This window comes from Scleropages formosus, chromosome 6, assembly GCF_900964775.1.
Source record: "Scleropages formosus chromosome 6, fSclFor1.1, whole genome shotgun sequence".
Taxonomy (NCBI): Eukaryota; Metazoa; Chordata; class Actinopteri; order Osteoglossiformes; family Osteoglossidae; genus Scleropages; species Scleropages formosus.
In genome coordinates this window covers 609,644-623,793 of record NC_041811.1, presented here as the reverse complement: position 1 = coordinate 623,793, position 14,150 = coordinate 609,644, and the positions used below count along the sequence as shown (strand labels likewise).

The 14,150-nt window shown below is 43.2% G+C and overlaps 1 protein-coding gene across 1 annotated transcript in view; it reads right to left on the bottom strand.

Moving 5' to 3' along the window:
* The window catches only part of LOC108931913 (NACHT, LRR and PYD domains-containing protein 12-like), a 324,390-nt gene extending 310,486 nt beyond the window's left edge, over window positions 1-13,904 (bottom strand). Inside the window, 6 exon segments of the mRNA XM_029252810.1 lie at window positions 7,171-7,347; window positions 7,432-7,608; window positions 11,279-13,049; window positions 13,142-13,227; window positions 13,405-13,561; window positions 13,856-13,904. Coding sequence (XP_029108643.1) covers window positions 7,171-7,347; window positions 7,432-7,608; window positions 11,279-13,049; window positions 13,142-13,227; window positions 13,405-13,561; window positions 13,856-13,904 — 2,417 coding nt within the window.
* Between the last annotated feature and the right edge of the window lie 246 nt (window positions 13,905-14,150).

Below are 14,150 nucleotides of genomic sequence, written 5' to 3'. Positions count from 1 at the left end.
TTCAATGGGAATCTCACTGAAGAACACAGATGGATCACGGGCAAGAATGATGGACACTGGCAGAACTTCTTTTCCGCCAAATGGAATATGGGCAGCAGATGGAGGACCATTGAAAAACACAGCCTGATTTTACTGGAGACCCCAAGAGGAAGACAGAGACTTCCATGACCGACTTACCTTTATAAAAGAGGTAATTTTGGGTCTGCTCAGTCTTACTGTGGAGGATGTTATTTGTATTCAACGGAATAACCCACTAAGGTTCTTTCATGTCACCTTAACCACAGAACTTTGTTCCAAAAAGATGACTGAGAATTGCAGAACCCTCGCTGATCAACCTGGATTGAAATTTTATGATGTCGAGAACCGTTGGGTTAATAACCAGCACATAGTGACTGTGCATGTTTTTAACCCTTTTATTTTGGCGGAGTTGATATGAGAATTTTTACAAAGGTATGTTGAAGTTTTGCGTGGCCATAAAGATATGAGGGACAAACTTGGGTTCTGGAATGGGAAAAGACAGTTCTGGATCCGTTTGCTCCCTGATCCACAAGGTTTTGATGGGTTTCGCCACCCACCCGCTACTTTTAATTTGGGCACAAGCAAGTGCTATCTTTTTTACTCTAACCAGCCACCCTTCTGCTGGGTGTGTCAGGGGTTTGGGCATCCAGGGGCTGAGTGCACCAATATGCGGTACAGTAATTGTTTGGAGAGAGGACACATGGCTAAAGACTATAAAGGTCCGCGCAGGTGTAATATCTGTGGGGCAGAAGATCATCTTGCCCGCACCTGCTCTCAGAGGCAACCCTCTTATGCCGATGCCATGTCGGGGAGCCGGGTGTCTGGCGGAAGGGAGGAAGAGAAGTTTTTCCAACCTAATGTTGTTGAAGAGCAGGTGCAAGCAGAGTCAGGAGCAAAGAAGGAACTCCTGATGTTTGTGACCCCAAGGACCTCGCTCACCAAAGCCCAGAGTACCCCATAGGAAACAAATAGGAAGAGGAGCAAAGGCCCTACTCCAAAGGAATACAAGAGGAGCAGAAAAGAGGAGGGGGTGATCATGAAAGAGAAAAAGTCAGCAGCAAAGACAGAGGAGGACCGAGACCGATTTTTGCTGGTAGGGGATGGAAGTCATATGGATTGGCCGGTTATGGCCGCACCCCCCTACAGTATGATGACCTCCCATCTTCATTCAGACCAGAATGAGGATATTAATAAGCAGCCATATGTTACTGTAGATTTTGAGAGTATGATAGAAATGTCAGGAGGGGAATGAATTTGTTTTAAATTTGTTTTTAATGAATTTTAATAGGGTTTTATTGTTCTTATGGTGGGGGGTGCGGTGGCGCAGTGGGTTGGAGCGCAGTCCTGCTCTCCGGTGGGCCTGGGGTTCGAGTACCGCTTGGGGTGCCTTGCGGCGGACTGGCATCCCATCCTGGGTGTGTCCCCTCCCCCTCCGGCCTTGCGCCCTGTGTTGTCTGGTAGGCTCCGGTTCCCCGCGACCCCGTATAGGACAAGCGGTTCCGAAAATGTGTGTGTGTGTGTGTGTGTGTGTGTGTGTGTGTGTGTGTGTGTGTGTGTGTGTGTGTGTGTGTGTGTGTGTGTGTGTGTGTGTGTGTTCTTATGGTAGGTTAGGGGGGCGGAGTGGTGCAGTGGGTTGGGCTGGGTCCTACTCTCCAGTAGGTCTGGGGTTTGAGTCCTGCTTGGGGTGCCTTGTGACAGACTGGTGTCCTGTCCTGTCCTGGGTGTGTCCCCTCCCCCTCCAGCCTTACACCCTGTGTTGCCAGGTTAGGCTCTGGCTCCCTGTGACCCCAAATGGGACAAGCGGTTCAGAAAATGTGTGTGTGTGTTCTTATGGTAGGTTAACTTATTCTAATTTGCTTCCTTTCATGGCTGATTTTAAAATTTTAACCTTAAATGTCAGAGGACTGAAGAATGTTTTGAAAAGAGCAGTGATGTTTCACAGGCTTGCATCCTCTGCCTTCCAGTTAGGTTTTTTACAGGAAGTCCACTTTCAAGACCAGCGGGATGTGGCTGTTTTCTCTTCGGGTTGGAGGAAAGGTAGATCATACTGGAGTGTGGGTGGCATCCACTCTACAGGTGTTGGCATTCTCTTTGGTGAATGAAGTTTTGAGAATGTAAGCACGTTTACTGTTCTACAGGGTAGAGTATTGGGAGTGGATGCTACCTGGGGGTGACAGCGCATCCGTGCGATGTGCGTCTATGCTCTGGTAGAGGCTACATCCCACATATCTCTTTTAGAAGACTTGGCCCCCCTTTTGTGTCTGCAATAGACATTTAATAATCTGGAGAGTGAAGAGGGTGTTAGCATCAAACATTTAAAAAATTTTATGCTCAGATTTGGTCTTTCTGATGGTTTTAGAGTATACAACCCCAATCATCCGGGCATTACCTGGTCTAATAGTAGAGGAGCACAAAGTCACCTGGATTATATTTTATCTTCCAACTCTGTTGTTTTTAAACAGGTTCATCTTTCTCCTTACTGGTCGATAGACCGCTTGATGGTGGAGGCTACAGTTTCCATAGAGGCCCCGTTGCACGGTCCTGGGTACTGGAAACTGGATGTAGATGTTTTGAAGGAGAAAGAGTATAGAGACCTTTTTTATGAACATTATAAGGTATGGTAGGAGCTCAAACCTTTCTGTAGCTCTGCTTCAGATTGGTGGGAAGCCACCAGAACGAAGGTGCAAACTATTACTAGGCAGTATTGTGTTCGTAGGAAAGCTCGATCTCGCAGAGCTATTTGGAAAGTGTAGGAAAAGTTGGGAAAGCTCTATGCCCACCATAATAATGGGAAAGATTTTAATAGTGACAGAGAAGCGGAACTAAAGGCGGAATTAAGGCGACTATATGACCAGCAAGCTAGTGCCCTCCTTGCAAGAGCCTGAATAAGAGAATTGGAGGAAGATGAAATCTTCTGCTCTCCTCTCTTTTTCCTCGATGAACCAGTCCGATCTGCACGGTAGATTGAGAAGCCCTCGGGCTGGACCACATGGTCCGATGTGCTGGCGGTGAGCCACGTCTCCGTAAAACAGAAAACACAGCAGTTCCATAAGTCTCTTCGGAATTTGTCGCTCTCTCAGATCATCCAGTTTGTTGTCCAAAGACAACGTTGGACAGGAAAATGCTGGGCATCGGAGGTCGTAGCCCACGGCGGCAGAGCGAAGGTAGTGAGTTCAGCTCTCTAACGCTAAGAATTGCCCCTGATTGCACTGTTTCACGCATTTGCAGAAGTGTTTGGCAGTCATAAGAAATAAGAGAGTAAACTGGCTGGAGGAGTAGTGACACAAACAAAATAATACACACTAAACTAACAAGTCTGCGAGGAGAAGCAATCAACACGTTGCCTCGTGCTGGCGCCATGTATTTATTCATTTACTTTTCCATCAGCAGCTCACACAGTCCGCACAGCACTGCTTGACTAGGACAAACACGGATATGGAAGTTATGATGTTAGTGTACTGTGTCTTTAAGAGAGCAGTGCATTGTGAGAAGTGAGTGCAGTTTCCGGTTCACTGCTCTCCGCTATGTTGGGTGATGAAAGTGATGTGTTCGAGCGAGAGACCCTGGAGCAATTAGCTCGAAAGTCTTATTGTATGCGATTATTAACAACACTGTTGTTAACAGCTGTACAGTTCAGGCAGAGTTTGACCAGCAATAAACGCCATCAGTGGGTCCCGCTTCAGTTTGTTATTCATCCAGCTAGTAATTAAGTTTATTACCGCGAGTTAGTCACTCCCTGAATGAAACATTAAAATCAAACAAAATGAATACATCCCAGTCTAAATCACACCAACAATAAAACATTGGTAATAAACCAAAACGGACCCAGGATACCGGTATCTTCTATTCCATCTCACACAGGGACACTGAGGAATCCACACCAACCCAAAATGCAGGACAGAGGGGCTCAGTGAATGTGGAGGTGAACCTGTACAGAAGGGTCAGTTCACCAGAGGAGACGCTGTAGAAGGACAGAGCGCCGGACACACAGTCCACATACACTCCTACTCTGGAGGAGGGGGGTACAGGTATTTCAGTGTGTGTCTTATTGTGACTGACAGTGTATCTCTTATTAGTACAGGACAGAACCCAGGACTTGTCATTGTTTCCAAGCACAAAGTCAATAATGTTTCTTTTCCTCCCAATTCCTTTATAAGTCACTCCTATTTGAGCCCCATTTCCAGTCCACTGAACCTCCCAGTAACCGCGACCAGACGCACACTCTACACACAGAACTTGGGGCCAACAGTCAAATCTGTCTGGATGATGAGGATGTTTCTGTTTCTCTTCACTCCATGTCACCTTCCTGTTGTCCTCAGACAGATACAGGTGTGTGTTTGCTGTGTTGGGGTCCAGTGCGAGCTGGCAGTAGTCTGCAGATGAGACACAGTTAAAACACAGTAAAAATAGTGTTAAATGTCTACATTAAACACAAATTTCACCAAATTCTGTTAATATAACTCTGTGAAACTACTATTGGTGTAGTGGGTTCAAAATTGGGTGTATGAAAGGAAAGAGACGGCACCCGAAAACTTTTTTTTTTTCTGTGTTCTGCTCGGTTGTTGCGGAACAGTTTATAATTGACCAGTGTGTGAATGCTGTTCAATAATAGATCCTGTAAATGCCTTTGGCAGTGAAAAGGAACCTCTGGTTCTGTCAAAAGATGAGATGAGAAGCCACCGCCGGAACCGGTTACACGCTAACTCGCGTCTGATCTCCTTATCACTTTTCAGTTCACTCCCACTCAGGCACCTTTGTCTGAGAGTGGGCTAACAGTGGCATCTGTATCAGACAAACTGACATGATTTTTTATTATTATTTAATTTTATTTTTAATTGTTCTTCTTTTATTCTTACAGGTTATTTATAACATGTTAGTGACATATCCTTTTTGGGAAATTTCCATTTTTCAATAATTGAAGTTTATTATTTGGTTGGAACTCAGGACAGTAAATATCTCTGAAATTCCATCTGACCTTCTGTGATCATTCAGTCACCGGGTTACAGATGAACATTTGTTTTCTCTGAGCTCAATGTCACTTTGGAGAAAAGTGTCTCATGAATGAATAAATGTAAATGAAACCATATTACAGTTTGTTTTTGTAGTGAACTTTCAGTTCTCACTGTTAACTTTGTGAGGGGGGCGTGGTGGCGCAGTGGGTTGGACCACAGTCCTGCTCTCCAGTGGGTCTGGGGTTCGAGTCCCGCTTGGGGTGCCTTGCGGCGGACTGGCGTCCCGTCCTGGGTGTGTCCCCTCCCCCTCTGGCCTTACGCCCTGTGTTGCCGGGTAGGCTCCGGTTCCCCGTGACCCCGTAAGGGACAAGCGGTTCTGAAAATGTGTGTGTGTGTGTGTGTGTGTGTGTGTGTGTGTGTGTGTTAACTTTGTGTTACTACATGTATGTAAATATAAGGCAGCGCTGCAAACTGATGGGCAGGACAATTTCAATACTTTACACTTTCAAACAGTTACTTCACAAGAATTTAAAAACTTACAGTACACTGAATGTCTAAAATTATTATCTTTAACCATTTTATCCTGAACACAACTAGGTGTCAACAGTAAAAAACTGCATTCACAGCAGATTGACTTTCACAAACTCAAAATAAAACATTGAACAGTTTTACAGTAATTGTTACAACCCCTGGAGATAATACCCTAGTAAATCCTAAATACACACCTCACTAGAACACTCTAAATGAAAGAGGTCAGTGTGCACTGGTCATGGGGTCACAACCCTGGAAAAATTCTCAGACCGACCACCAGGGCTCCTGGCAGGGGACACACAGACACACACACACACGTTCCAAGTGGGGGTCGCAGCAAACCAGAGCCTAACCTGCTAACACTGGGGGACGGGACACCAGTCCATTACAAGGCAACCCAAGATGGACTTGAGCCCCAGAGAGCAGCCACAGGCCAATGCCACTACACCACTGTGCACCCGCTTGCAGGATGCTGACAGTCGGAAACATACCGGTGTTCAACTCACCATGTGTCCTCACACACAGCTGTATGTAGGTTTCACCTTTGCTCTGGATTACTAGAAAATCTCTGCACTTGCATTCAAATAACTCCAGGAAAAAATATGACAGTAATAAGTTTCCATTTATTTTCTACTGTTAAATTCAATTCATAGGTGTTGAAGTGCATAAATTTTTTACAATTATTAATCTAATTACAAATGATTTATTTGACTATTACATTGATTCCGATTTTAACTCTATTGACTTTTTCTCCTATTATTATTTCTATTATATTATTAATTATTTATCTCTGTATGCTTTTCATGTGTGTCTGTGATATGTGCTGCTGTAGAAGTTTCTGGAACAGTGTGTTTGTGCTACTGGTAAAACTCCACAAGGTGAAGAAGACCTTGGAAGGCCTGTGTGTCTTGTACAAGGACATAAGACACGTTGAGCAGTAGAAAAATACACAGGACAGATGTGCAAGTGTGTGTATCTGTGATGGAGAACATTTGGTGAAAACTGCAGTGAACCAGCTTGTTCGGCTTATTGTGCCTCATTATTTCAGAACCTTGAAAAGATCACCTGCAACACAGGAACCTTACACACACCTCACAGTAAAATACATTACAAAGCATAATGCTGAGATGAAGAAAACAGGTAGATAACATAAAATTCACTCATGTATATAATAGCTGTGTGTGTGTGATTTGTAAAGCATAGTACAGTGTGTTTGCTGGAGGGGAAATACAGCCCAGCAGCTGCTGCTCATCGACAACAGAGTGTTATATGTGTATAGAATAAACATCAGGGTAAGCAAGTGATGTGGATCTGATCTCCTTCAGAAAACACTCCCAAGTGTCCTGACATCAGTGACACAGCAGTGATGAAGAACACATCAGTCACAAAGGCAGGAGGAAGAGTCACACACTGTCATCCTGATCTCAAAGCAACTGTTCAGTACAACTTACTTCATTACAACACTTACATTTCCTTGGTCCTGGTCTGATCCTGCACTGTCCACTATGGTCCACACTGTAGGAGAAGCAGAAGGACACAGAGTAACTGAAAGATACACACAGCCTGTCTATGAAGTGTGTGTGGAAACTCAGAGCCCTGTGACATGTATGAGGGTTAGCAGTAAACACACACACACACACACACACACACACACACACACAGCACTTACTGCAGTGTCTCCAGTTTACAGTGTGGATCCTCCAGTAGATCACAGAGCAGCTTCACTCCTGAGTCTCCTGGGTGATTGTAGCTCAGATCCAGTTCTCTCAGGTGTGAACAGGGGTTTGAACGCAGAGCTGAAGCCAGAGAAGCACAGCCTCCCTCTGTGACTCGACACAGTGACAGTCTGCAGGAAGAGACACACACTGAACACTGTCTTATCACTGACATTACTGATCATGGACAGTGTTTATTCCCCATTCGTACTAACTTCAGTGTCTCCAGTTTACAGTGTTTGTTCTCCAGTCCAGCAGAGAGTTTCTTCACTCCTGAATCCTGCAGGTCATTGTCACTCAGGTCTAACTCTCTCAGGTGTGAACAGGAGTTTGAGGTGAGAACTGAGGCCAGAGCTTCACAGCATCTCTCTGTCAGTCCACACTGTTTCAGCCTAAATAGGAACAAATATTATTTTTAGCTGCCAGTTGAGAAAGTTTGGGACATGATTGTCTGCATAGAGGGGGCGTGGTGGCGCAGTGGGTTGGACCGGGTTCTGCTCTCTGGTGGGTCTGGGGTTCGAGTCTCTCTTGGGGTGCCTTGCAGCGGACTGGTGTCCCGTCCTGGGTGTGTCCCCACCCCCTCTGGCCTTACACCCTGTGTTGCCGGGTAGGCTCCAGTTTGCCGCGACCCCATATGGGACAAGTGGTTCAGAAAGTGTGTGTGTGTGTGTGTGTTGTCTACGTACATTATGAGATGTATGTCGCTTTGAAGAAAAGCATCTGCTAAATGAATAAATGTCATGTAAATGTGTATATTTTAAGCTTTCTTAACATAAGATCAGCAACTGTTGCTGTAAAATCCTGAATACTGTAAATGAAACAATGAGACTATTTCCATATTCTATAATTCTTGGGTGGTGAGAGTGTGGCATGATTGCACAGTGAGCAGCACTGCTGCCTCACACCACTTGAGCTCTTCATGCATAGGTCTCAGTCAGTGTGTGTGGTCTGCATGTTCTTTCAGTGTATGTGTGTGTGTGTGTGTGTGTGTGTGTGTGTGTGTGTGTGTGTGTGTAGCTCCCCTAGGACTGATTGACAGTAACAGTCAGTGACTTTGGGATAGGCTCCAGTCCACCACAACCCTGTTCAAAATGAGTAGTTAGTGAAAATGTGTGAATGAATTTAAAGTTTGCCACTATTCTATTCACTTAGTGAGTTACAGTAACTGCTCATTCTAATAATTTACCAGGTTTTTCTGCTTTAAATTGTTATCTACATTTATTTATTTAAATTTCATTACTTAATGGTTGATAGGGGGTGCGGTGGTGCAGTGGGTTGGGCCAAGTCCTGCTCTCCAGTGGGTCTGGGGTTCGAGTCCCATTTGGGGTGCCTTGCGACGGACTGGCGTCCCGTCCTGGGTGTGTCCCCTTCCCCTCCGGCCTTACGCCCTGTGTTGCCGGGTAGGCTCTGGTTCCCTGCGACCCTGTCTGGGACAAGCGGTTCTGAAAATGTGTGTGTGTGTGTGTGTGTAATTTAAATTAGAATTTCTTTAACTGACAAAAGTACAAAGAAAAGATTTTCAATGTTTTCACTGACCAACTTGACTATATTTTATATATATAAACAAATTCAGAATCTGATGCCTTCAACACATTCAAAAAAAGTTGGGACAGTTTACCACTCTGTTACATCACCTTTCTTTTTAAATACAGTTTTTAATCATTTTGGAAGTGAGGATACTAATTTTTCTAGTTTTGCAAGTAGAATTTTTGCCCATTTTTGCTTGATACAAGACTTCAACTGCTCAACAGTCCATGGTTGTCATTGTCTGATTCTCTTCTTTGTGATGTACCATACATTGTCAATAGGAGACAGATCTGGACTGCTGGCAGGCCACTCAAGCACATGCACTCTGTGTCCACAAAGCCACCCTGTTGTAGCACGTGCAGAATGAGGCCTGGCATTGTCTTGCTTAAATAACCATTGACTTCCTGGGAAAAGATGTTGTCTTGATGGCAGCATACTGTATGCCTCTCTAAAATCCCAATATACGCCTGCGCATAAATGGTACCTTCACACATATGCAAGTCACCCATGCTGTGGGCACTGACGGACCCCCATACCATCACAGATGCTGGCTTTTGCACCTTTCACTGCTAACAGTCTGGATGGTTCTTGTTGTCTTTGGCACAGAGAACTCAACATCCATTTTTCCTGAAAACAAGCTGAAACGTGGACTCATCCGACCACGGCACACATTTCCATGACGTTTCAGTCCATCTGAGATGAGCTCAGGCCCAGAGATCTCAGCATAGACCTGATGTATGTTTTCCTCCTTGCATAATAGAGTTTCAGGTTGCATTTCTGAATGCAGCAGCAGACTGTGTTAAGTAAACAGTGGTTTGCTGAAGTACTCCCGAGCCCATGTGGCTATATTTGTCACAGTAGCATGACGGTTTCTCATGTAATGCCATCTAACAGTTCGAAGGTCATGCCTTGCCATTCACACATTGAGATTTCTCCGGAATCCATGAATCTTTTCACAGTTACATGAATATTATGTGCTGTAGATGGTGAAAGACCTAAATCCTTTGCAATCCTGCATTGAGAAATGTTCTTTTTGAACTGACTGACAATTCTCTCATGAAGTCTGGCACAAAGTGGTGAGCCACGAGCCATCCTTGTCTGCAAAGACTGTGTCTTCGGTGGATACTCCTTTTAGACTCAGTCATGAAACCCTCACCAGATACCAGTTCCCCTGCTTATTGTGCAATCTTCCAAAATGGTGTTACTTGAATATTCTATAAACTTTCACTTATATTTTACCTCTGTCCCAACTTTTTTGGAGTGTGTTGATGGCATCAGATTTGAAATTTGCTTATATTTACAAAATACAATCAAGTTGGTCAGCCAAAACATTAAAAGTAATATCTTTGTACTTTCGTCAGTTAAATAAAGGTTCAAGAGAATTTACGAATTACACATACTTTTTTAAATTGCATTTTTGAAAATATCCCACCTTTTCTGGAAATGGGGTTTGTACAAACACAATTATCTCATTCAGTGTATGATGACCATAAAATGTTTTATTTGTGTATGTTATATTTTGCTCAAATCATGCATTAATGGTCATATAGCTTTTTTTACAGTGAGTTAATGATATTTGCGAAAATTGGTTTGGAGTTTTCGAATGGGCTGGAACCACATTATTATTTTTTCCATTTCAGATAATGGGAAACAGGCTTTCACTATCTGAAACTTCAGTATCTAGACTGTTTTTGGGAACAGATTAATTTCATAAATTGTGGATGGCTGTAGCTTGATAATCATAAGCAAACATCACCATCTTCAGCATTTTTAATGTATCATAGTTATATTGTTTAATGACACCTGATCATCCATTGTCACCTCGCATCAAGTGCCTGATGTTGAAAAACCAGAAACACACAGGCAGATGCACAACAATTACCAACAGAGATAGAATACTGATGTAATATCCTTGAGTAAGGGAATCCTCCAGAATGGGTCAAGTGAACATACAAATAAGTCTGGAAAGGTCAAATACTTCAAATGACTTTGAATGAAAATATAAGGTTCTTAAAACATTGCTCCTCAAAGAAATCAGAAGACTTAACCTTGACAAAACATTCAGCTCGGTATTTAAACATAGCTCATGCTCAGAAATTACGCAAAATCAGCTTTAAATTTAGGCAAATTATTTCAGATGAGTATAGAACTTCTTGTGTAAAGACATAGTGATTTAACTCTAGGTTAGAAGAGTGTGAATGTCAGTACTGATGACAGAAAAGTTAGATTGATTTGGAATATAATGAATCAATAGTCTGTAGGTCACATGTAGACACATCTCTCCAGCCATCCATCCATGTTGATGAACCGCTTATCCTAATCTGGATCACAGCGGCATGAAGCCTATCCAGGAACCACTGGGCGCAAGGCAGAAGGCGGTACCCATACCTTATTATCATCATGTACAATTGACTGCTGTTCTACCAGCTACATACTAACCATGTGCAGGACCCTATAGATAACTGCTGGTTCAATAATAGCTGCTGGATCGTCATTGTTCCAGATTACTTCTGGACCCTTCTCTGAAATACTTACAGAGCTCTTCTGGAGAACTGGACCACAGGCATCAGTCTCAGCAGCCCTTCATCTGATCTGGTGTACTTCTTCAGGTCAAACACATCGTGCTCCTCTCTTGATGTCAGTAAAACAAAGACAAGAGCTGACCATTGACCAGGTGAGAGCTGCTGTGCTGACATATCTCCTGAGTTGAGATATCTTTGGATTTCCTCCACCAGAGTGTTGTCATTCAGCTCATTCAGACAGTGGAACAAGTTCATGGATCGTTCAGGAGGAGGTTCGTCCTTGATCTTCTTCTTAATGTACTTCACTGTGCTCTCAATACTCTCTGAGTTTCCCTCTGTCTGTGTCAGCAGTCCTTTTAACAGACTCTGGTTGGACTCCAGTGAGATGCCAAGCAGGAAGCGGAGAAAGAGGTCCAGGTGTCCATTATTACTCTCCAAGACCTTGTCCACTGCACTCTTATGCAAATGGTATAAGTTCTTCCTTTGGAACAACCATTTAAACCTTCTAAAATGACTTTGGTCAAGCAGATTCTTTTTGTGCTCTCTATATGTATCAGACACAAATAAAGCAGCAAGAAACTCCTGGATGCTCAAATGCACAAAGCTGTACACGATCCTCTGAACCATTAAATCTTCTGTCTTAAAAATCTGCGTGCACAACCCGGAGTACACTGAAGCATTTGTGACATCAATCCCACATGTGTTCAGATCCTCTTCATAAAATATTAGGTTTCCCCTTTGCAGTTGGTTAAAAGCCAGTTTGCCCAGTTTCATTATCATTTGTTTCTCTCTTTGCAGTGAATACTTTTTCATCATCATGCCAGTCTGAATGAGAAGGAAGCATGTGTACATTTGTGTGAGAGTCGTGGGAGTTTCTCCTCTGTTGTCTTTTCCCAATATCTGCTCAAGAACAATGGCTGAAATCCAGCAGAAGATTGGAATATGACACATAATGTAGAGACTCCTCGATGTCTTCGTATGAGAGATGATCCTGTTGGCCAGGTCCTGATCACTGAACCTCTTCCTGAAGTACTCCTCTTTCTGAGGATCATTAAACCCTCGTATCTCCGTCATCTGGTCAATATACTCTCCGGGGATCTGACCGACTGCTGCTGGCCGGGAGGTTATCCACAGGAGAGCAGAGGGAAGCAGGTTGCCTTTAATTAAATTGGTTATTAGCACATCCACTGATGTTGGTTCTGCTTCATCGCAAGAATTCATACTATCAAAATTCAGTGGAATTTGGTTTTCATCTAGACCATCAAATATTATCACTGTTTTCTGCTTTATATCCTTCTCACTCAATAATTTGTCTTTAATTTCCGGATGGAAATAATGAAATAGCCCAAGAAGACTGTATTGTTTGTCTTTTATCAAGTTGAGCTCCCGAAAAGGAAGTACAAACATTAACTGAATGTCAGGATTTGCTCTTCCCTCTGCCCAGTCAAGGACAAACTTCTGCACAGAGACTGTCTTTCCAATACCAGCAATGCCCTTTGTCAGCACAGTTCTCACTGATTTATTTTGACCGGTCAAGCATCTAAAAATGTCATTGCAAAAGATTATGGTCTCTTCTGTGGCTTGACTCCTGGATTTAGTCTCAATCTGCCGCACCTCGTGTTCAGTATTGACTCCTTCATTTTTCCACTCAGTTATGTACAGCTCCGTATAGATATTGTTAATGTAGATTTTATTTCCATGCAGAGCCACTCCTTCAAATATGCATTCATATTTCTTTCTGAGGCTGTCTTTCAGATCATCTTGAGCTGTTTTCTGGCTTTCAGCTACAGAATAAAAAACAAGTCTAAGACAAATTACAGACCATCTGATTCTAGTCTTAATGTCTGTATTTTCACAGTGACACACACACACTTACCCACAAAGCCATTATCATCATGGAATCTTATTGTAGTTTCAGCTATAGGAAAAAGGAGAAAATATAAACAGAAAACACTGCAAGTCCTTCACAAGTCCCACACAGACAGTACAGAATGAGGTGGAAATGTTTTAATGTTCACACACAATAACACTATGTCACCTGTAGAGGCAGAATCCATAATCAGATGAGGACAGTTCTTCTTCAGTGATGTGTAAAAGGCAGATTTCACTCTGTCACCTCCAGAATCCAGGGCAATGTACAATTCTCTCATCTTGTCCTGACTGGTCCCAACACTCCTCAGTTTACTGTATGTCTCCTTGTGGATCATGTTACTCTGCAGCAGCTCATCAGCGATGGGCATGACCTCCACAACACACTGAATGAGATCAGCTCTATTACTGTTCACATACTGGACACCTGGAATGGAGGAGGGAAAATGGTCAATCATTAAGGTTTAAAATAAGGAAACAAGCTAGGGTTCAGTGTTTATGTCAATTTATCTAATGTTTCTCTCTGTTGTGCCTTTAATTTACTGTTGTGTGCCTCACTTTTAAGATTCATTTGGAAAGTGCCAACTAATTTTAAAAAGGAAGTAAAACTGGTCTATTAAAGTATTTTTGCTCAGAAGAAAGGAGGAATAGTCAGATTTTAAAAAATCACTAAAGTTCTGCCCGATTTTCACAGGTTAAATGTGTTATTATAATAGCTCACCTTCCTTGATATCATCATTCCTGTCTGAAGCAGGGATGCCTTCAGCCATTGTTGACAGCTATCGACATAAAGATGACTGTGGCAGGTATCAGCAGGGGCAAGTATAAAGGAAGCCACACACCACTCCCAGGTTACAGAATCTTGACACAACAGTCCCCTCTGCGCTTCCTTACTGCATCTTTGCCTCACCCGACTCCTTGCTTGTCACGCTTTTCTCAAATGTTCTCCTTTTCTTGTTCTATTAGGCAATAGAGACGTAAGTTCCCTTTTATTTGGTATCGTTCCAGTTCTTGCG